General features: G+C 40.6%; 1 protein-coding gene and 1 long non-coding RNA gene across 4 annotated transcripts in view; one reads left to right on the top strand and one right to left on the bottom strand.

The window, feature by feature from the left end:
- Positions 1–12596, top strand: part of SSPN (sarcospan) — a 37947-nt gene extending 25351 nt beyond the window's left edge. For both annotated transcript variants that reach the window (XM_004052886.5, XM_004052885.5), the window contains exons 2-3: positions 2044–2130; positions 8523–12596. In XM_004052886.5, the coding sequence (XP_004052934.1) occupies positions 2074–2130; positions 8523–8888 (423 nt within the window). In that variant the 5' untranslated portion in view covers positions 2044–2073 and the 3' untranslated portion in view covers positions 8889–12596. The remainder of the gene's footprint in view (positions 1–2043; positions 2131–8522) is intronic.
- Positions 1–24175, bottom strand: part of LOC129525849 (uncharacterized) — a 58599-nt gene that overhangs the window by 8898 nt on the left and 25526 nt on the right. The gene's annotated exons all lie outside the window — the stretch shown is intronic.

Raw genomic sequence — 24175 nt, 5'->3', positions numbered from 1 at the left:
ACAGTCTATAGTAAGAGAAGTCTTGGCTTTTGACTTCATGGTCCAGTAGAAATCTGAACAACCTACAACTTGGCAGTGGATGAGGGCATAGGCAGCTTATTGATTATGTAACCGAAGGGAGAAGAGGATAGAAGTTTTACCTGAAAATGCCATGTTGGCTTTGCAAGCAGTTTCTCCACCCTAACAGGGTTTGAAGCTGGCCCTGGGGTAGGAACTATGGTTTGAATCTGGCCTATGGTTTGAAGCTGGCCCTGGGGTAGGAACTATGAATACGTGCAAACCAGTTGTTTAATGACTTGCTAGGTGACTCTCAGCCGCTCTTTCAACTTCTGTCTCTAGGATAATTGTGCTTATCAGGAAATGCAATTCTGTTGCTTATATTTTCTATTTTGAAAGTGTGGAACTTTATCAATGTTTTAAGCTTTCCAAAATTGAATGTGAATAGATATACTTTGATTAGAAACTCTAAATCCTAGTTCTAAAAAGTCTAGTTCATGAAAAATAAAATGCGGTTTAAATAACAGGTTGAGTATATTTTGCCTCAAAGCTGCTGTTTCTCTGGCCAGCCTTCTTTCAGCAGGCACGTCCACCATCTTTTTGTCACTGATACACCAAAGCTTGGAGGTCACTTCTGGTTTCTCCCTCTCCAGGTCCTCCCATCAGTTATGCAATAGCCAAGATGTATAGATTCAGCTTTTACTATGCCTGTCCTCCCCATCTCTTTCTCTGAATTTGCATGCTACTATCTGAGCTCTGGTTCACCTGATATATTGATCTTGCTCAGATTAGCAAAATAATACCCTGATGTTCTCACTGCCAACCCACCCAGCATCACTGCTAATTTTCCTGAAATGTGTCTCTCAAATCATGTCATTCCCTGCTCAGAAATTTTCAAGGGAGTACCGCTACTTACTAAATCCATCCCGTATCCCCAGATTTTCATCCTACCCTTTTTACTCTGTATGTTTTTTGTTTTTTGAGATGGAGTTTCGCTCTTGTTGCCCAGACTGGAGTGCAATGGCACAATCTCAGCTCACTGCAACCTCTGCCTCCCAGATTCAAGCGATTCTCCTGCCTCAGCCTCCCGAGTACCTGGGATTACAGGTGTGCACCACCATGCCTGGCTAATTTTTGTATTTTCAGCAAAGATGGGTTTCACCATGTTGGCCAGGCTGGTCTCAAACTCCTGACCTCAGGTGATCCACCCGCCTCGGCCTCCCGAAGTGTTGGGATGACAGGCATGAGGCACCGCACCCAGCTTATATGTCGTTGTTTTAAACTATGGGTGTGCATTTGCTGTTCTTTCAGCACATTCTTTGTGCAGCCCTTCCTCTGTGCTATCGCTTATGGTGCTGCTTTATCCCAAGCTACCTGATTTGAATCCTGGTTCCAAAGAAAAGGCTTTGTGCCTTTTCTTTCTTACTTACAATATGAGAATCATAATATCACCTACCTTATAGGATTTTGTAGCAATTATAGGAGGGAATACAATATAAAGCAATTACAGGAGGAATACAATATAAAGCCCTTAGAAGAGCTCTAGCATGTAGTAAATATTCAGCTAATGTTAGTAATCATGTTTCATTTCTTTCAAGGACCATTTCAAATCCGTGTCGTAATGGAAGCCTTTTATATCGCCCAACTCAATGTAATTTCTTCCTCTTTTTGTACTTCTTTGAATAATATTTAGCATGAAATGTCCTGCCTTAGAATTTGGTGTGCATTTATTTTGGCTTTCACTGGATTGTAAACTGATGAACACTGAGTAAACTTTATTCACGTCATATACTCTGAAGGATCTTGTATAGCACCTGGCATATCAAAAGAACTTAGTAAATGCTGGCTAAGTGGAAATCAATTGATTTTTACTAATTTTAAAGTGGTTTTCCACCAGTTGAAAGAAAAACACAGTACATAAAGATAAGTAAAAGGAATGGACAGCTTTATAACATGGATGTGACTGCAGGAAGATGCTGAGACTGATGTCATTTGAACGCACAATGTACCCTGATAACATCCTTTCTTCTGTGTTCTCCCTTGCAGGTCTGCTTAGTGGCCTATCTTGGCTTGTTTATGCTTTGTGTCTCATATCAGGTTGACGAACGGACATGTATTCAATTTTCTATGAAAGTAAGTTGTGATTGTTCTTTCTCTTTTATCATCACATAGAAAGAAATCCAAGTACAAAATAAAGGAGTGCCTTCTTAAGGGGTTGCATATCTGATTAGTCTAGAAATTGCATTTTTAGGCAGGCCAAAAAATGTTTTAAGAGGGCATTGATCCAGACCTCAAAGGTAATGCTGATTTTTTTTTTTTAAGTCTTAATTTCCATGAACTGGGTTGGCCTGGAGGATATGAAGTCTGTCCTTCAGTGCCCTTAAAAGGAATATTGAAAATTCATCAGTTCAACAAAACACTTGGCCAGAAAAAAGGTATCTCTTTCAGTGCCCACTTCCATATCTCGGGGGTTATTTGGGATATTTTAATAATGAAGCAGTCTAAGTGTATTTCCTCTTGTAGGTGGGATCACTGAGACAGAAAAAGTACATTGGGCGCATCCAAATGCTCTGTGCCAAGACTCTCAGGGCAAAGTGGGGGACGGGTGATGGGATATGCGTGGTTTGGCAAGCGTGTGTGTCTTTCATTTGTGTGTATCTTTTTTCTGTTAGGGACAGTGCATTTGGCTGGAGCCAATTCAAGTACACAGCATTTTCACTGCACAACAGAATCTACTCCAAAGGGAAGCAAAGACACTCCCTTTCAGAGTATAAGGACATAGACGTAGAACTTAGCAATCAGAGCTAGTAGAAAGCAAATTCCTTCATTTTCTCTCAACTACTGTAGCAAATAATATAACGCTATCTTTAATCTTTTTTTTTTAATTTGGTCCACTAACATTTTCTTCTACAAGAAAACATATAAAAACTGGATTTTTTTGTTCACTACAACGAGAAAACATCAGACATAAAAGTAAGTGAATGACATTATTTGGAAGTTACTAAGGTGAAAAAGAAAAGGTGTGTTGGAAGATTCCAGTATAATTGAAGCTGTTGACATAAAAAAGCAAAGAGATGATATCTTTTAAAATCATGCTATAAAAAGTAATTAATAGATACAAACATTTACATTATAATAACTAATTTTAAAAAGCTGGTTACACAAAATGTATGATATTATCCTACAGAAAAAATAAAAGCTCTTAATGAGCATAGAAAATACAATTATCTATGAGTGGTGGGATTATATTTGCATTTTGCAGTTTTTCTCTAATTTTGAAATGTTCTCCAATAGTTATAACTTTTCTAAGTAAAAAGTTAATAGATACTACTTTTTTAAATGATGAAGTTAGAATTTTGGTGGATATGCCTTCATTTGGAAATTATACTTTTCTGTCTGAGGACTTTCCTTGAAAGAAGGCCAGATAGAGTAGACATTAGTCTATGTTTACTATTTTTTTGTAGAGGTTTGACTAAACAGCAAGGCTTGGTGATTAAAAAAAAAAAAAAAAAGCCAGAAAGCTTAGTAAGAAATGGCCTGTTAAATTACAAGAACTTCATCCAGTAGCTGAAGAACACCCCAAACTAGGTTTTTATTAGTTTATGTGAAATACCCTCATTTCCCCCCCAGATGATCCCAGAAAACAGCAGAGGCAAAAGCATCAGCTTAAGAGAGACCCCAATGCCATCTCAGCATCTGCACCTTAGTTAAAATAGGGAGTAAGAGAAAAAAATAGAAAAAAAAAAAAAGTCACTGCCAATGTCAGCCAGGTTGAGGATTCCCCACTAGGAAGATCTCATTAGCTACCTCTTTTTTTCACCCGTGACAGGCATTGGCAAATACTGAGGCACTTTCCTCTTCTCCTGAACGTGACCTTTCTTGATGCTTGCTGCTAGCTCTCTAAGGTTGCATGCTACATTATCTTCAGGTTGAAAGTGAGCTTCAGCCCATCTCCAGATTTTCCAATGACACAACAGGGGACAGCTGACTTCCCTTACGCTTCTCACACTACTTGGGGGGCGGAGGCATAACTTGTATCTTCATAGGGCGTTTCTCATCAGCATAGCCGCATTTTGGTGTCCCCATCTCGGGACCCTGGCCTAAGCTTTGTTAGAGGATTTATTTCCTCCTGTTGAATGCCCAGATAGCCAGGACAAGCAAACGGGCCATGATGACAGTCTTATTGTAGTACACACGTGCACACACACGCACCCTCCCTTTCTCTTAGAGAAAATAGCCACGGGCTCTTTTTTTTTTTTTTTTCTCAAGCTGGGACAGCCCTCTGGGGGTTCGGGGATTGGGGGTGGGGTCCCTTCGCAGGCCCTCGGTGCCACCAGCGCGTTCCTTTTTCCTCCCTGGGCTTTGCCTCTCTGCCTCTGGGCTTGGCTGCATCGGCTGCAGGTCGCGCTTCCTGCCTTTCCTAGTGGCCTGACTTTCTCAGGGCTCCCCTGGAGGTTCGGAAACGTGTCGGGGGCATGTGCCTGCGGAAACATTCCGGGGCACGTTCCCTCCTGCCCACATCCAGGAGGCCCCTGGGCTGCTGCGGCAGCCTCCTCCCGAGCAGTGCGCTGCAGAAGGGCCCTTCCCGTTCAGGCCACCGGGGAAGGTAATTAAATTGGAGCAGAAACACCCTCCTCCCGAGGTCACCGAACGTGAAAGCTGCAGGCCGGGTACCAATTAAAGGCAGCGAGCGAGCGGAGACGCGCCCGGGCGCTGCTGTTGCATAAGCGCCCGGGGCCACCGCGCCTCCGCCCGCTGCGCAGCGCCGGGCTGATGGGCTGACACCCGCAAGACAGATGCCTCCCGCGCCGGGCTTTTATCAAGATATATTTGCTCGGATTCTCAAGGTCATCGTAAACACTCTTCTTTATAGTGTATTCGTGCCATGTAGGTAAAACAAGCCACTTGATTTTAAATTACAGATTCTAACCCAGAAGCTTGTTGCTGTCATATGAGTTAAAAGCTATGAAGGAAAAATGCCACAGCGCTGCAGAAGCAGCCCGCAGGCTTTAGGGGGGATCGAGTATATATTTATGTCTTAAAATGGACAAGAAACTTGATTCCGTGGCTTTCTCTAGTTTACTTGGCCTGATGCTTTCCGGAGTGGGAGAAGCCGAGTCACTAATGTGTGAGATAGATACGCACGATGTAAATTTATTCATACTCAGAGAAGCTAAGGGGCATGGTTTTTCTTTATGTTCTCTTTGGGTTCTAGCATAAATGGTTTAATTAAAATTGAGCAACCACTGTGTTTGTGTAAATGTTTACATCCTTCCTACAAGCCAAGAATGCATTGTTACTCCCACATGACAAAATAAGACAAAAGCAGTCGAATTAATATCCTCAGTCCTCAGAACTGGCAGCTCTTTCCATCCCTACTAATTTGCTTATTATTTCACAAATACTTAAATAGTGCTCCTGTATACCAGACGCTGTTCTAAGTTCTTTACAGACATCAACTCTTTTGATCCTTGTAATTATCCTGTGAAGTAGGTGCTATTATGATCATCATGCCAAGTTTACAGATGAAGAAGTACAGGTGCACAGGGATTGAAGAATTTGCCCAGGGACCATGGCTAGTGAGGTGAGAACCTGACTCCCTGGTTCACGCTCTTAATCATCAGCCAGTACTGCTGCGCCCTTGTTAAATGGTCTTGGGCACATCTTTTAATCTCTGAGCCAAAAAGTCGTCTTTTAAAAATAGACAAAATTCCCATTTTCAGCAAATGGATTTTTGTGACTATCATGAATGAGTAAAATCTTTTTCAACTATTTGAATTATTTGCAGATTGAGAATGAGGGATTATTGTCATTGCTTCAAGATATTGCCCAACAAATGTTACAGAAAATTGCTATCTAAGGAGCTCGGTGCGGTGGCTCATGCCTGTAATCTCAGCACTTTGGGAGGCTGAGTCAGGAGGATCACTTGAGGTCAGGAGTTCAAGACCAGCCTGGGCAAAATGGTGAAACCCTGTCTCTACCAAAAAAAAATACAAAAATTAGCTGGGTGTGGTGGCACACACCTGTAGTACCAGTTACTGAGGAGGCTGAGGCATGAGAATCGCTTGAACCCAGGAGGCAGAAGTTGCAGTGAGCTGAGATCAAGCCACTGCACTCTGTCTCAAAAAAAAAAAAAAGAAATTGCTATTTAAGGATGTATGTATGTTAGAGGTAGGAAGGTTATCACAAGACCCCCGCCCCCAACTTCCATCCATTGTTGGTGATAAAACAGGTAGAGAAAACTCCATCTAGGGCCATTCTACTAAGCAGATGACTACCAGGTGGGAAATGATCACTTTAACCTGGGCCTTCCCTGGTTAAAATCATAGATATACCATTGTTCCCAGAGCAAACTGTTCCCAGTTCTCTGCTGGCTGTACTGGGAATACAGCTACAATGAGTACACACACACACACACACACACACACACACACACACAGAGAACATGGTCAAGATAGTTTAATTTGGCTCTTGGCACCAAGAGTTTGAAGTCAGTAATCAAGCCTGAATATTTCAGAACAACCCAGAATTGTTCAAATATTCTGCCCCATTGGTTCTACAAAATAAATCCATATTTTTAGGCTAAAAACCCCAATTTTTGCATAAAATGTAGTCACTGAAAATATTGAGGGCCAGACGAAGTGGTTCACGGCTCTAATCTCAATACTTTGGGAGGCTGAGGTGGGAGGATCACTTGAGGCTTGGAGTTTGAGACCAGCCTGGGCAACATAGCAAGAGTCCATCTCTTAAAAAAAAAATTTTTATGATGGTACCACTTTGTATATATCTGGTTCCCTTCCTCCAAGGAACACTAATATTGAGTATAATCATTGTTATGTCCCTGAGATATAAGATGTTTCTATAAACTGTTTCACAGATGAAGATACTTAGGTTACATCTGACAATCCTTTAAATGATTTGAAGAGGAAAAAGAATGTGTGTTTAAGATCTCTTTGATGAAAAGATCTAAAGAATCCATGATACTAATTAAGACGTATTAAGAAAAATATGGCTTTAACTAATTCTACTCTCTTCCAGTGACCTTAGATAGACAGTCAAGCTGTATGTAATCCCTGATGGATTCCCTTACAGGCAAACCAGAGATAAGCTTAGGGCACCAGCAACCAGTATGTACACCCACACCCACACATACATGCACACATACCACTCAAGAAAAAGAAAAAGTAAAAATGTAAATACAGCATTCCAAATTTAAGACTTGAAAACACTTGAAATCATCACTGTGTGGAACACACTCATTTGGAGGACTTTTGTACACATATTTTATAGTGTTACATATATGTTTTAATTTTGAATTATATATAAGGGAAGGTGGGGGAAGGGCATCATCTTCTCAGAGCTACTTTCATCTGAACCTGGAAATGACTGGAACTAATATTACTTTGTGAAGTGTCCATTTACCAGAATTGTTCTCTGTAGAGAGCAACTTTTGACTGTGGTAATGTAATTCTTGCACTAAGAACTATGTGTACTAGTCTCAAAAGCTGGGGACTCTGAGCCTTACCTAGAGTCTCAGCAGGTGGACCATTAAGATTAACATTTCTAGTAGGTGAGTTCAATCACAAAAATATTTCTTGTTCCATAGATTTTATCGTGGCCATGTCAGTGAACACCCACAAGTTTTGCTCAGAATATTTTAGGTGTAAGCTAAATCCCTAAATTGTTCAGAGTTCCCACAGCCCTTAAGCAGCAGAGTGAGAACTTTAACTAGACTTTTTCAATCCCAAAGCTAACCTGGAGGCCAACAGTGTTCAAAACCTTGGTGACTGAGGAACCATTTAGAGTTTTTTCATGCTCAGGAATCACATGGTCGTTGTTGGGCTTGGGGTAAGTTTCACAGGCGATGAAGCTGACATTGAGTCACTTGACTTCTGGAGCCATAATTTATTTTCTCCCAGCAACCTCTTACTGGGGATTCTCATGTTTATGGATACAGTTTGGCAATCACTACATTGAACATAGTCTTTTAAAAAAATTAACCTATGCTATTAGTTGACCCATCATTGCTAATTTTGGCCCACACAGTGTTTGCATTACAAAAACCTTTACTTCCTAGTCTTGTTTCAGTCTTAATATCAGAAGTTCTTGAGTTCAAAATAAGCACAACATGTCATCCAGGGATGGCTAGCTTGTTTGGGATTCATCTAAACTGCTGGCAACATCTAGACAAAAACATTCCACAGTCCAGCTAATATGGTTGTCACAACTCTTGAAAAGGGCCCAACATCTGGATGGCAAATGAAAATGTGATCAGGGTTTAAGAACTACCCACTAATAAATAAACATGGAGCTATTTCCATGTCTTGGGTGTTGTGTTTCTAAGAAGACAACATATCCTGACACCCACATAGAAGACCTGGTATGTGGTCTTCTATGTGGGTGTCAGCCTTTCCATCAGAAAATTTCTGGGAGGGAAGAAAAAGAACAGTTTTGATGAATTCGCTTTGCAAATCATCATCCAATGTTCTTTGTAACCAGAAAGGTTTTCTTCTGCTTTCTTGCAGCTGTTATACTTTCTGCTGAGTGCCCTGGGCCTGACGGTCTGTGTGCTGGCCGTGGCCTTTGCCGCCCACCACTATTCGCAGCTCACACAGTTTACCTGTGAGACCACACTCGACTCTTGCCAGTGCAAACTGCCCTCCTCGGAGCCGCTCAGCAGGACCTTTGTTTACCGGGATGTGACGGACTGTACCAGCGTCACTGGCACTTTCAAACTTTTCTTACTCATCCAGATGATTCTTAATTTGGTCTGCGGCCTTGTGTGCTTGTTGGCCTGCTTTGTGATGTGGAAACATAGGTACCAGGTCTTCTATGTGGGTGTCAGGATATGCTCCCTCACGGCTTCCGAAGGCCCCCAGCAAAAGATCTAACATTCTTGCTCAAAGTTGCGAGAGAAAGTAGCACATGGAGTAGCTGAGGTTAAACAACAAAAAAAATTTTTAAACAAAGAAAGGAAAAAAATGGACAATAAAAGTCACTCTTCTAATTGAATATTTTATATTTTTATGAAACAAAAGAGCATTTCTTCAGGTTTCTATTGTATTTTTTTAACATTCTTGCAGAGAAAGCAAGATCCAAATTGACTTTGGGATATTAAAAGTTAACAGAACACTGAACAAGGAAAGAATGGCATAGATCTATCTTTACAGTCTGGAGTTAACTCCTGTTAACTCATTTTATCCATTCCTTACATAATCTTCTTTCCTGTTAGTCCAGTTTGATGGTGTGAACGGTGAATTTCAGGCCCAGTTGCTAAATTTTGTGGCGTCTTCCTCTAGTCCTTCCCACCTCCAGTCATCAGCCCCACTCTGTCTTGGAGACAGACAGGAGGTGGGGGAAGAGCTGAATCTCTTTATTTTCCCTGGTAGAGACATCTTCAAGGCATGAAATAGCTTAAAGAGCAGAGTAGAAACGGAAGAGGCTTTGCAAAAGGCTAGATAATTATCAACACCTGGGTTGGGGCGGCGGCCTCTTCAGCTCCCTTAGCTTGGCTCTGTAAGTGGATCACTTGTTAAATGCTTTAGATGATTGCCTCTCAATAATTGAAAGGTGGTGGTAGTTGTATTCTAAATGATGTAGAAGGTTTAAAAATAATTACATTATGCTTCTATTCTATCATCTAAAACAAATCATTAAAACTAATTTCTAGCTAATTGTTAATTATAATTATGCTCAGAAGTCTATTTAATGAGCTCTGACTGTACTTACGCTGCACTGTCGGTGTTAAGAGAAATTACTCTCACAAGAGCAGAGGCCTGAAGATTCTTTCTTCTGAAAGCCAAGCACCACAAGGAAAAAAAATTATTAATAGCTCAGGTTAAAAACACTCATTTAAACAAAAACAAGAGCATTTGTAATAGGAAGTGTTTATACAAATAGCACATTTGTGATATGTTGAAAAGCATCTCTCTTGGCAACCAATCTATGTTTGAGGAAGATTGGGTAATGCTGATGTGTTCCATTCATGAAACTGTATTTTATACATAATCCTATTATTAATTCGTATGCTTAGTCAACCTAGGAAATCAAAATAATGTTTTGAAGTTCTTATTTAAGCAGTATGGCCTTGACTTGGAGGGTAGTTTTAGTTGTTTTGTTTTTAAGTGACTGTGGTTTAAAGCACAAATGCCCCAAGGTGGGGAGACTTCTCTCTGTGATTATTGTTGCTATTAAATTCTGAACTGTATCCATATTTTAAGGAAGGAGCTAAAAATGGAAATTCATGAAACATAAATGGTATCAAGAACTTTATCAGTATGCTTTGTTGAAAGCAGAAATTAAGATAATAATTGAGTTCAATTCGCCTCTCCGCATTGCCTGTTGATACACTTTACTAATCATGAAATTCTAACGTAAAAGGAAAACATTTTCTTGCTTGTCTTAGAAGAAAGTGGAATAATTCCATTGATTGTGATAACGGTTTCAATTTCTACACAATATAAATATCCAGTATAAAGGAAAGCGTTAAGTCGGTAAGCTAGAGGATTGTAAATATCTTTTATGTCCTCTAGATAAAACACCCGATTAACAGATGTTAAACCTTTTAATGTTTTGATTTGCTTTAAAAATGGCCTTCCTACACATTAGCTCCAGCTAAAAAGACACATTGGAGAGCTTAGAGGATAAGTCTCTGGAGCAAAATTGATCACACACAAAAGTTACACCAACAGAATACCAAGCAGAATGATGAGGTAAAATACCTTGTGTCCTGTTAAAAAAAAAAAAAAAAAAAAAAAAAAAAAAAAAGCCAGTAACTGAATCCATTTTGATTTTTGGTTGAGTTTCCTACACAAAGAAGAAAATAACTGAGAATCTGGAATGTTGTAGTCCATCCTTTAAATAGTAAGAAAGTAGCAGTTAATGCTAGTAACCATGAATTAGGCACCACTGAAAGCACATCCCGAATTTCTTTAACAACAACATTTTATAGTGAACACTACAAGTTTTTATATTTAAAAATTAAGACTCTGTATATCCTTAAGGTGCTCTATGCTTTACCAGTAATTCACAGGGTATTTCAAATGGTAGAATCATTTTAGCTTCTGTGCTTCCTTTTTCTAAATAATGCAACTTGTAAGAGTTGACATTGTAATAAGCTTTATAATAGTATAACCATCAGGATATATATATATATATATATATATATATATACACACACACACACACACACACATATATACTATACATATATAAAATGGGGATATTACTATTGTATGATTAAATCATTCTTAAGTCCCCAAGGAAAAAAAATCATAAGCAAATAGAAAGAACTAAACAGAAAAGAAAGAAAGAAAAGATCCCTTTGCTATGAGCTTGCTGTATATTGATAAGTGTAAGAATTGTGTTGCATGAATAACTGCTTTGGGCTGGATTTGAAGTATTTTGATGTTGTGTTTTGCAAATATTGAAGTTACAATAATGGCAACAGAAAAGGAACAGATACACAGCTTTACACTTAGCAAAATGTTACATTTAAAATCTGACAAGGCGCCAAGATGGTGACTGTCTCCTCTAAACCACGGAAGAGTAAGATTTGTGCAACCCTCCTCCTCTTCCACCTCCTTCAGGAGAATTAAATGAATCAAGACTTTGGAAAGACGGGGAAGAGCCGGGACTTGGCAGTACTTGAAACAGGAGGAATACAGCAGCCTAAATGTACAGACTTTGTAGCCGAGCCCACTCGATCGGTCTGTGCCTTCACGTGACCACCATCTGTGCCTCCCTCGCTCCATCCAAATTTGTGTAGGCTGCTCCTTGGAGCTATGCCTAAAATATAGCTACACCAGAGCCCTGGAAACTGTAGTCAAGTAACAGGCCTCACTGTTTTTTTTCTTTGGATTAAAAGTGTATATCTCTCTACTGAGGGGTTTCCAGCTTTACACTTCTATAGGTTGTTCTGACAGTGAGAACACATTATATACATGTTTTCTATTCATGTCCAGGGCATGAGAATCTTAATATTCTTATACTTCCCTTTTTGCATGCAGTATGTCTGGAATATGTTTATAAAATTTTAGCAAACGGTGAGATCAAGGGACAAGGGTAGAGTGGTTATTTAAAGACAATCAGAAATGAACTTAAAAGCTGCCCTGCAAAACCAATCCTTTCCTATCATGAAGAGTACCTTCATATTTTCTAGAGATTGTCTCTGAACCGTTGCTACATAGCCATAAATTTCTGTAAATCATGTTGGCTATCAGTTCTTGCTATTCTCAGAGCACTCTATCATGTTTTTAGGTGTATATTGTGTATTCAGGATAGCATTAAAAAGAACTGATGGCAAATGTATTGACTCACAGTGGAAACATTCGTTTGGATGAAGAATTAGTGGTTTAGCCTTTGAAATGAATACCTTGAATCATTTCTTCTGATTTTCTAGTAGTTTATTATCTCAAATGATTATTATCCCCTTCAAAAATACTGGTCTGTACTTTGGTGTTGTGGTTTCATTTTTCTGGCATTGATCAAATAGCAAATACAAAATAAAGCATTTCTACATGTTTGAGGTGGTTGTTTTTAAAGGGGATATGTGTAATGCAGATTTTCTTTATTAATAAAATTTTCATAATCTCTGAAAACACTGTTTGGATGTGCTTTAAAGTAACATGTTACAGATGAACTGGTACACATAAAATCTCTCAAGTTAGTGTTTATTTCAAAAATCTGTTTTTGGAAAGACAAAAACCAATATTCACTGTGACTCCTTTGTTCCAGTGACTGTCTCTGTTTTGCTACTCAGTATCCATCGTAGAAGTCAAGGTTGTAATTGTTCCCAAGGCAAAGAGAGTCTGGCTGGAAAAAGTCTTGTAAAACGTACCTGGAATGCTGATTCTTACTTTATATCTACCAATAGCAACTAAAGTTTGTCCTGAAGAATGGGATTCACAAGTCATGTTCTCTATTTTATTATAAAGAAAAACAGACAGCCTTTTCCATTTCAGATCAGAACCCAAGGACTCCCTCTTACCAACTCTGAGGCAATTTAAACAGTTGATTATACTGTAAAATACAGTGGTGCTTTTTATGTTCTTAGTAAAGCCCAGGACACACAAGCCCAGAACACACTCTCTGATCTAAATTTTCTTTTCTTTTTCTTTCTTTTTTCCTTTCTTTTTTTTTTTTTTTTTAATACTTTAAGTTCTGGGATACATGTGCAGAATGTTCAGGTTTGTTACATAGGTGTACACATGCCATGGTGGTTTGCTGCACCCATCAACCCGCCATCTACATTAGGTGTTTCTCTTAATGCTATCCCTCCCCTAGCCCCCCAACCCCCGACAGGCCCTGGTGTGTGATGTTCCCCTCTCTGTGTCCATGTGTTCTCATTGTTCAACTCCCACTTATTAGTGAGAACATGCAGTGTTTGGTTTTCTGTTCCTGTGTTAGTTTGCTGAGAATGATGGTTTCCAGTTTCATCCATGTCCCTGCAAAGGACATGAACTCATCCTTTTTAATGGCTGCATAGTATTCCATGGTGTCTATGTGCCACATTTGCTTTATCCAGTCTATCATTGATGGGCATTTGGGTTGGTTCCAAGTCTTTGCTATTGTGAGTAGTGCTGCAATAAACATACATGTGCATGTGTCTTTATAGTAGAATGATTGATAACTCTTTGGGTATATACCCAGTAATGGGATTGCTGGGTGAAATGATATTTCTGGTTCTAGATCCTTGGGGAATTGACACACTGCCTTCCACAATGGTTGAACTAATTTACACTTCCACCAACAGTGTAAAAGCGTTCCTATTTCTCCACATCCTCTCCAGCATCTGTTGTTTCCTGACTTTTTAATGATCGCCATTCTAACTGGTGTAAGATGGTATCTCATTGTTTTGATTTGCATGATGAGCTTTTTTTCATGTTTTTTGGCTGTATAAATTGACAAATGGGATCTAATTAAACTAAAAAGCATCTGCACAGCAAAAGAAACTATTATTAGCATGAAAAGGCAACCTACAGAATGGGAGAAAATTTTTGCAATCTATCCGTCTGACAAACGGCTAATATCCAGAATCTACAAGGAACTTAAACAAATTTACAAGAAAAAAACAACCCCATAAAAAAGTGGATGAAGGATATGAACAGACACTTCTCAATGATCTGGACTTTCTATCATTCATGTTAAGGTGGTAGGGCCTCGAGTTGCAAGTCTGGCTGCCACTTACCGGTGTGTGACTTTGGGCAAAGCATTCCATCTGTAGTTTCCTCATGTGTAAAGTGGAGAAAAATATAACTACCTCACAGCAACATGGGGAAGGTTCAATGAAACAGCACTTAGCAAAGCAAGTGGCTTCTAGATGCTGCTTAATACACATTTGGTTTCTTCCTACCTTAGCCCAGTTCCACATAGCCTGGGACTTGTCTCCTCATTACTGCAGGCTCCTGTCCGCACATCAAAGTAGAAAAGGAGCGCTGCTTTACTGTGTGACTTCCTTGTTGTAAACCAGAAACATGAAATGGGCCTCAAACAGAAATCCTGCTTTTAAAATAAGATAGCACCAACTTTTGTAGCTAGACATATAGCACACAAAATTATGTATTGGTTGGATCCCTTTGTTGTTTTACATATTTGGATGTGTCTTGAATGTGACTGTCTTCTCTCAATTCTTCTCCCAGGAAGAAGTAGAACTGGAGATATTTCTCCTGTGTTTCATATAACTTCTAACTTAATGTAATAGAAGTGTATTTTCCCCCAACTTTTAGAAACCAATCTTTTGTACATTATCAGTCCACCATATATTAGGTTATAATGTACAATTTCTCATTTATTTTAAAAGCAACCATTAAGCACCTTTGGTATGCTTGACCCTGCGGGTCACTGATTCTCATTTAAGAATCATACAAGGTTTACTTTTGAGCACAATCAGAAAATACCAAATGGAGCTTCATTCTGCAAACTGGATATGAAAACATTTACATGAACCTTCAAATTTGTGGCAGATTTAGTTATTGAAATTAAACAGCCATTAATTGACTTTTTCCCTTGATAGAGCCTATCTATCTTAATAGGTCATGATATGTTATTTTATTTTTCACTTAGCACACTCATATATTTTATAAGTTAAACTTTGTAAAGTATAAGACTAATATGAGATATTATATATTTTAAAATTCATATTGTAAGTGAAAATAAAACTAATATATGGGGATGCCAGCTCAGAGACAACAACTCATTATTTCCAGCAAACATTTATTTATATATGTTTATTGATCCCTTCCAAAGCATGGGTACTTAGAGGAAGTTTTTTTGTTGTTGTTTGAGGGTGTCATTAGACAGGTCCTTTAATCAAAGGGATGGGGGAGATATATTTATGTCTACGTGAACATACTATAACATAATATTAAAACATACTACAACAGTAATACTAAAACACAGATTTTATCTGAGACATGAAGTCTTCTGTTTAACAAGACTCTCTGACTGAGGGATGAGGAAGCCTGGAGTCACTTTTGTGGGACAAGGGCTGGTCCTTCCTCTCCCACAGGAAAGCCTGCTGGAGAGGAAGGCAGGGCCCAGAATGGGACTGAGACCCACCTAGTGCTGCCAGGAATTGTGGAGGAGACTTCGACGATACCCAACGAGGCAACTGAACAAGGAGAGGTCAGTGGGCGCTTTAGAGACCCCAAACCTGGAGACTTTGGACAGCACCTCTCTCTAGGCAGGGTGCCTTGTTTACTCTGTTTGATTTCCTACCCAGACATTTCCCCCCAGAAATTCTCACTGTGTTGTCTTTGCTTGGCCAGGTGTGATTGTAGAGAGCAGGAGGAGGACTCTCAAGGACCACAGGGGACAGTGGCACTGTGACCAGAGAAGATGAGAATAATCTTGTGAAATCCACCCCCAAGTGGTCTCTCTACGTTTTCCTAGACATGTGTTTGTTAGAGCACGGTTACCCAGGGAGGGCCTGAAAGTGGTGCGCCAGCCATAGTGAATTATCATAAGCAGAGGAAGCAGAGTCTGAAAATTAAGTGATTAAAGCTGTCACTAACCTCAGTGGATTAGTTTTCATTCTTTCACTCAGGTATTCTTACAAAATAGATAACGTTCCTTCCTCAGATACCTTTGCTCGCAAGAGTAGATTTAATTTTTTATTAATTTTTCCCTAGATTGCAACAAAGTGACAAAAGGATGGTTATAAGATTGTAAAAGGAGAGATCACTGCTTCATTTTAATATGGGGAAGCTTAGGACTTGGGACATTGAGCATGGCTATTTAACCAGTGGCAGGGAATGTGCACTCTGGCAAATGCAGGGAGGAGCGACATCATGAGTGTACTTGGTGGCTGGACAAGGTGCCCACAAGTGAAAACCTGGATTCCATTTGGCCTGGCTTGAATTAGAGTAAAAGCATTGCTCCTGGTACAACTCACACCCACCCACCACTAGATTTTAACATTGTTCCAGACATTCCAGGAGAAACTACTAGAAAGGCTCTCTCCACCTGATTCATCTCTCTGTCCCCTCCTGGGCTCCCTCTGCTCCTCCAGATAAGAAACTTCCTCCCCCAACCTTATTCCACAGCAAAATCTGCCCCTCCTTCATTTCCTGTCCCATTTCTATGGGACTCTATGAAGATATTATTGACTCAAGTGCTCATGCTGAATACAGAGATTTCTTCATAAATATGGTTTTCATTTTAACAGGCTATTTGTAACAATCAGAAAATCTTTCAGATCCAGAGAAATGCGGCACCCTGCCAAGGAGTGGAGACCCACCCAGTCATCCTTCAAACTCACCATGTAGGTGGCCACCCACTCTGTCTGACCAGAATTATCAGACTTTCAGGGCTCATGGGACTTGGAGAACATGGACCATCAGCCCCAGCCCTGGCTGTGGCTTGGAAACCTGTGTGGATCTGTGGCTAAACAGGTTGCTGGTTACAGCTCTGTGCTCAGACTGGTGGAAGGGAGGTATCCAGAAGAAGCCGGCAGGAAGGGATTTTTTCCTCCCATGATTTCAGAGGACATTTTACTGTGGAAGACAGGATGAGTGAAAGGGAAGAATTCATGCAGAACCTCTTTGCTCCCAGGGCCCGGCTCCCTAAGCATTCCTTGTGACAACTCACCAAGGTTGACTGGCTTTGCTCAGACCCCTGAGCTTCTCTATTCATTCCACACAGAACACCCTCAGATACTGGCTGGGCTTCACAGTGCTGCCCAGAGGAGGACATGTCAGCCAATCAGCAGGAAAGATGCTCATTTCTTGTTGAAAAAGTCCCAAATTGTAACTTAACAGGGTGATCTCTCTCTCGCTCTCTCTCTTTTTTTTTAAATTTCCAGAATGTGTTTTTCCCCTAGAGTCCTTGAGCACAGACCTGCGGTTTTCTCTCTCCTGGTTTTACAGTCTAGCTGCCTCAAGCCAAGAGACTTGGCTCTGCTCCCCCCTGACTCAGAGTCTCGGCTGGTAGCTGAACCCAGGAAGCCCTGGCCCCACGTCTCTCCCTGGAACCACCAGACCACACAGCCTCCTGTGCTCAACCCTTTGGCTGGGTGTCCTGCCTCCTCTTTGTTTGGAAAGAGATGTCTTACGTAACTCCACAACCTACTAAAGGCTCCATTGTCTTCCACTTGGGAGAGCTCAAAATAACCCATTAGTGACTTATGACTTATCACAAAGAGAATCTATTGCCCACATATCCACAGCCCCCATGGAGCTAGCCTCACCTATCTTACTTAGATCAATAATCAACAATGAGACTTAATGACTTGTGGTCTTTGGGAAATTATAAGTTCAGTACAAGGTGCAGGAAATACAATGGCTAGTTCATCTATAGGTCACGGTACTTCGCCCAGGCAGCACATGAAAGTCATTTGTAATTCAAGATTGAGACAGGCATAAACAATTCTGATCTGATTATTCTTTTACTAATCTGATTTTGATAAACAGCTGATGAAAATGGAAGGTGTCTGGTCATCAGAGGAGAGATACTCAGGCAGTGAAATAAGTTTTCCTTATCTCACTGGATAGGGATTTATTTCAAGGCTCCTATTAATAGCCCCTAATGCCAAGAACTGTGATCGCTGCCCTGGACTACAAGAGCCTTCTGAGCAAAATGACAGAAACCCATTGGGTAGGGCGTTCTCCTTCATTTTTATTTTCTATAAGTCTCTGATTAGCCCTGTTGGGAATTCTAGTAATTATTTTAAGCTGGCACCTTTAGGAAAAAAAATATATCTCTTAGGATTTAATTAAAAATGAAAAGAACCTCTGCATGATGTTGCCAAGGAGCTTTCACTGTTTAAGGCAGGGGTGTAGACCAGGAAGAATAAAACACTCTGTGCTAGGTGACATTTCCATCTGGTTCTGCCACCAGAGCAGCCCTGGGGAGAGGAGCAGGAGAAAGAGAGGGGACAGCCTGCTCTCTCCTCCCCGTGGACCTCATGGTCTTTCAAGGATCCTGCAAGTCCTTTGCTTCTTTCTTTCTGCACCAGACATTTTCTCATCTGGGACCAGCTATGTGACTTGTTTCAGGTGGAGGCACATTTCTTTCCCACTCAGTGACATGTGAGTCCTCGACAAGCTTTCAGAAGGGATTCCTGAACTTGGTGAGGCGCAGCCATTCTCCAACTGCCTTGTGGAGCATCCCTGGGCAGCACGCAGAGGAGAGGTGAGAGGCTGCCTACCCATGCTGTGGCTGTCCCTCCCACCTCCCTTAAAGCCTCCACGTCAGGCGCCAGTCCACCAGGTTCACTGCGTGGATCTTTGGACAGCAGTTGCAAAACTGAGAGTTCCAGAAATTGCGCTACACTCAGTTTTGTGTATACATGTGGCTCAGGTCTCATCATCTTCAGCTCATCACATTTCAAAACGCTGAGAGTAGAAAGGGTTTCTCATTCTGGCTTTAAAAGAGAGATTTCCCCAAGGATCACTGAAGACACCTCTTCAGCTTTGGGCCCAAGCTTCTTGAAGGAGCTACTTGCCTACTTTACAGGGCAACATTTTAGAACACATAATTTGAAAACCCCACCAACTTTAATGTGAAAAAAAAAATCAATTCCTTTTGATTTATTATCCCCAGGAGACAAGGTGAAGTTCAAGTCCACCTCAGATAAGAAAATGAAATTGCTTCCGTTTTATGTGAATACAATCTGCATCCAAAATGGGTGGGGCTACGTATACTGCAAGGACAAGAACTCAAAAGGCAGTGCTCAAAATGCTCATGGAAGTGTCATGACAAATCCATTTTCTTTTTCAACATTAACTGACTAGGAATAATTTAGAATAGACATTAGGATGAAATTCCTAACTATGAATCTGTAAGAAATGGAAGAAATTACCAAGGGATCTTTGTATAAGCCCTATTTCTGCAGTATATTAAGTAAATCTTCTCTGAAGATTATTAATAAAATAGTATAAAACTCTCTTTCTAGAGTGTCTTCATTCAAATGCTACCCAAAAATTATAAGGAAAAAAATTTTCCAACTGGAAATTATGGGAATTTACCAAGCCAATAGAGACTTCTAATAGAGTCATTTTCCCTTCTTATTTGTCCCCTGGCCTCTTCTGGCTCTAAAAATACTTCTAGTTTCAGAAATTTTAGAGACAAGATCAAAAATGGGGAAGTTAAAGGACTGAAGCAAGGAGTAGAATTGAAATATCAATACATTATCACTTCAAGATCACAATAACAATACAACTTAAAGCAAAAAAACTCCTTAAGAATCGTCTACATAGTTTAAGTCCATAAAAATAACATGCAAACCATGCTCTTTAACTAGACTTGGGAAATCCCACAGAATAATATTTTAAAGAGCCCTTGAATTAGTATTTATATGTATCGGGGAGGCCACATATTATGGTCACTAAGAGAATAGTTCTGGAACAAGTTTGCCTGTGTTTGAATTCCAGTGCGGCCTCAGACAAGCCACCTAATCTATTTGTGTCTCCTTGCCTCAGTTTCCTCATCTGAAGGATAATAAACAGGGGCTTGTGAAGAATGAATGATAATTATTTTATATAATAGATATAGAACAATGCTATGCAAGTGTTTGATGATGGTGGTGATGATGATGGTGATGGTGAGAAACTGTCAATAAATAGAAATTCATAGGACTATCAGGAAATCAGGAAAATAACTGTAGCACCTAAAATTCCTATAGCAAAACACTTTGCAGAAACATAAGACAATAGTTTGTATCCGCTGGAGCCTAAGTGCAAAACAGCAATCCCTCTGCCCTCTGCAAACATTAGAAAGTGCAACAGAGAAGATTTTCTTGTGTTTGTTCCCAAGCCATAATCTCTACTCCGTGGGCAAACTGGGTCAGGCTTCCAAGTCCTGGCATCTAGGAATCCTGAGGCTCACTGACCTGGGAGAATGATGCCAGGGACAGAATAAGACTTTTAGAGCCCAGAGCCATCCCATTGGCCACTCCCCTACTTCCATAACTGCAGGTGACTTTAGATTATAAGAAATACCTTATACAACCTTTCAGGGAGTAAAAAGGTAACAAAAGCTTAGGGTAATGAGCCGTGTACTTTGGAAAGGAAAATCCCACCATCTTTGTTTTTGAGATTCTGGTAGGTTTTATGAATTAAGTGTTTGCACAGATATATATGACTACTTTCTTCAACGCAGCTGGCCAAGTTATTTTCTTCCTGCCCCTCCATTAAGCTCTGTCCCTGAGCCCTGCCCAGCACCAGTAGTAACTCAGGTTCCATATAAGAGCTGGACTTTGGCAAAGCCCTGGTAGGGACTTTTATGTGACAGTAAGAAAGTGCAGAGCAAACTGGTTTCCTCAAATTTTATAGATTCATGTCCAGACAGTCAAGGTCAGCCCTGGAATCCAAGAAACAACACCTTCAGGGGCCTTTTCCAAAGCTGTTCTTACCAGGCCACATTGCCTGCCCCAGGCTCCATGGGGTGGTGTCAGAAGTGGGCTTAAAATGCGAGGCTATTCTGTTCAAACCTAAATGTAGAGTTCTATAAATTGACATCTTGGGTACCCTTAAGAGCTAAGATAGATGAGATTTAGATTTGCAGCCTCCTGGTGAATTAAAAATAGTCATGAAATATAGACAGGACCAAACAATCTTGCTGGGGGAGAGATGCCTTCCTGCCTTTGGGAGAAATGTCACAGGATCTGATCAGACCATGAACAAACACTCCAAGCCACAGTCATTGCTCCAAAAGTAGTGGATCTATGAGGTCAAAAGAGGGGCATAGCCAACACGACGCTCGACCCCAAGCCACCTCCCCTCCTACTCCAAGTTCACTCTTTCTCTGCTTTTCTTTCATGCAGAGGAAGAAGAAACAAAACCAGGGTGAGGGACCAAGGAGACGTCAGCATGGAAACCCTTGGATAGCTGCCCACAGAGCTTTGCATTCATTCCTCGTATAACACAAAAGAGTTTCTGGATGAAAAAGAGTTGAAGGTCAGAGTGAATGAACATGTGAGGTACTTAAAGATAGGCACTAAGGTTTTCACGATGTGTTCTGGCAAACCTAGGATTTATTGAAGGTCATGGACTCTTTTGTAAGAGGAATTAGGCTTCAGGTGGGGTTTTTATGAAATTACTGGATTTTAGTGTACTTTTAAGGGATACTTCTCTTCTTCCACCCCCAGATTATACCCTCATCCACACTCTACGTCTGGGCATTGTTGTCCCAGTGCAGTCATGGCCCTTGACATAAGCAAAGGTGAGAAATCTTCTGCTCTTTAGTTTAGGTCTTGTTACTTAGAGTCAAATGTTATCTATTTATTATAATATATTAAAATCTTCTGCTCTTAATTTTAGGTCTTGTTACTTGTAGTCAAAAGTTATCTATTATACTTGTTTTCCTGTAATAAGGAAAAGTATGAAAAGGGAAGAGGAAATATCATTACAACCTCTTTTAGTTTACTCCCAATTCGATCACCTTTGCAGTTACTTCTTATCTTAAAATCACTGTGTTAGGGCTGGACAGATTCCTTCCAGTTCAGCTTGTGTATTTTACAGAAAAGCAAACTGAGGCCAGATGAGGTTAGATGACTCGTTTAGGCTCACTCACCTCAACTCTTTTTCTTATTAACATAAACTCTTGGCTTAAAACTGGCATGTTTTTCTCCCCCTCCTTTTCCCCCCTTTACTCTTTGTCTTATGATTTATCTTCTTTTTCCTATTTGATTGGGATCTGCAAATGTATAAACCCTAATTTCAACAGGTTTGAAACCCCTGCCCAGTATTCTCAAGGATATTAGGCAATAACTCATTATTTTTTCTTTTTTTCTGGGACAGGGCAAAATGTTGACATTTATTTTGCTAATATACCCAGGATTTTTCTTCTATATTTATTTTTTAGAATAAAAGAAAGTAAATAAAATGGAAGTTACTCATATTCTCCGAGAATGAAGAAAGGGAAAAGGTGATGTGGGGGACCCAAGACCTATTTGAAGAAGGGTAGCTGTAAGCGTGACTAGAAAACAGTAAGGGGCAGACCAAACAGCCTCTTTCCTTAAGAATGAGCCCTTGGTGTTGATTATGTAACACTGGTGACTGCAATCCCCGAGGAAGCTGCCCGCCTGCCACAGTGTGGTTCAGTGGTTAAAAACAGACTTGAGACCAGTCATATTGCCTCGTGTCCAAGCCTAGGTTTTGCTACCATTTACTAGCTATATATATACGTGGACAAATTCCTCAACTACTCTATACCCAAGTTCGTTCCCTCATCCATAAAACGGGGGTAATAAGAGCACCCATCTCATAGGGTCATTGTGAGGCATACATGGGTTTGTCTCTGTAATGCGCTGGGAAGAGTGCCTGGAACATTCTAAGGGCGCAATCTGTGCTTATCATTATCATTACCTGTTATCAACCCTGTTTCCCAGCTCATCTTTGAATCTGAAAATATGGGCTAGAGATGGAAGAGGAGGGGAATTATTTTATTATACTTGACTAGGTGCTCAGGAACACTAGAGTTACAACTTGATGAGAGCGCGAGGAATCCTTTTTCCTGTACCTAAACCCAGCTGTAACCATGAAGGCATGCATGCTTGCAGTTAACACTGAAATAGAGAGCAGTTTCCAGAGTGTGCTTTCCTAGAGAAATCCCTGATAGGCTTCAGACTTTTACATTAAAGTCTAGTTTCTGGCTAATATAATGAGTCCTCTCTGAAACTAGCCCAGTATGCACTGTGCTTTCTCACTGTGTCATCAGATCTACAACAGAAAGTGGCGCTCCTGCCACCAAGTCTTCAGCAGTGGAATTGGGTTTTAGACTCTGTTGCTAATGCCCCTATTGCCAATAAGCATTCGATATTTCTGCTCAGCCTTCTTCTTGTGCCATTGGTGATGCCCTTCTCAAAGATGGGCTGGTCCTCCAGGGGAGATACATGCTGGGACTTCTAAAAAGCCCCAGGATTTCAGAGCCAGCCCCACTATGATGCATGAAAAGGGATAGTGGGCAAGTAATGGGACTTTCTGTTTTCCATCAGATCCTCAGTCCTTCCAGTTCCGTGTCAGTGCTTTTGCCTTCAGTGAGTTTGCAGTGGAACTCTCAGGAGATATCACATAATTACTAGCACACAAGGAAGAAGTGGAAAGTAGAGAGGGAATCTAAAGACAATTTCCAATGGCAATTAATTGGCTTGACGCCAAAACATTCTGAAGGCCATTTTATGCTGGAAAGAAAAACAGTGATCTGGGAGTCCCTGATCCTGCTAATGAAATCATGCAGCAGGAAAACCTTCCCATGTTTCTGATTTTTTTTTCTTTGTCTTTCCTACAACCACCAGTGTAAACACACAACACCCATAATGAATGGAGAACCTGGTTAATTGTGTAAACTCCTTCCAAAACAATCAGGTCTTAGCCCTCCCCACTGCATTTGAGAGAGCGACCAAATATGCAACTTAAAGCTAACACACATTGGACGTGGGAGTCTGTAGGTACAACAGAAATAAGCACCATCATCGGTCATGCCGCCGGAACAGTTAGAAACATTATTCACCTGCTCAACCTGAAAAAAGGACCCGGCTCCAGCTTATCTTGGTAAGTGGCTAATGTGAAGTGAGCTCGGGGAAGCCTGCCATGGCCTCAGAACCATCTCCTCCACTCTGAGCAGTGCCCTTGGCAACACAACAGAAGACTGGAGGAAGGGGGAGAGGCCCCACCCCAGGAGAAGGAAAGGACAGCATGAAACATGATGCAGCTGCTGAACTTTCTTTTCATTACCTTTA

Source organism: Gorilla gorilla, chromosome 10 (genome assembly GCF_029281585.2).
Source record: "Gorilla gorilla gorilla isolate KB3781 chromosome 10, NHGRI_mGorGor1-v2.1_pri, whole genome shotgun sequence".
In the NCBI taxonomy this organism is placed as follows: domain Eukaryota; kingdom Metazoa; phylum Chordata; class Mammalia; order Primates; family Hominidae; genus Gorilla; species Gorilla gorilla.
Note: the sequence above shows the minus strand (reverse complement) of the source record. Positions and strands in the feature narration are given on the sequence as shown.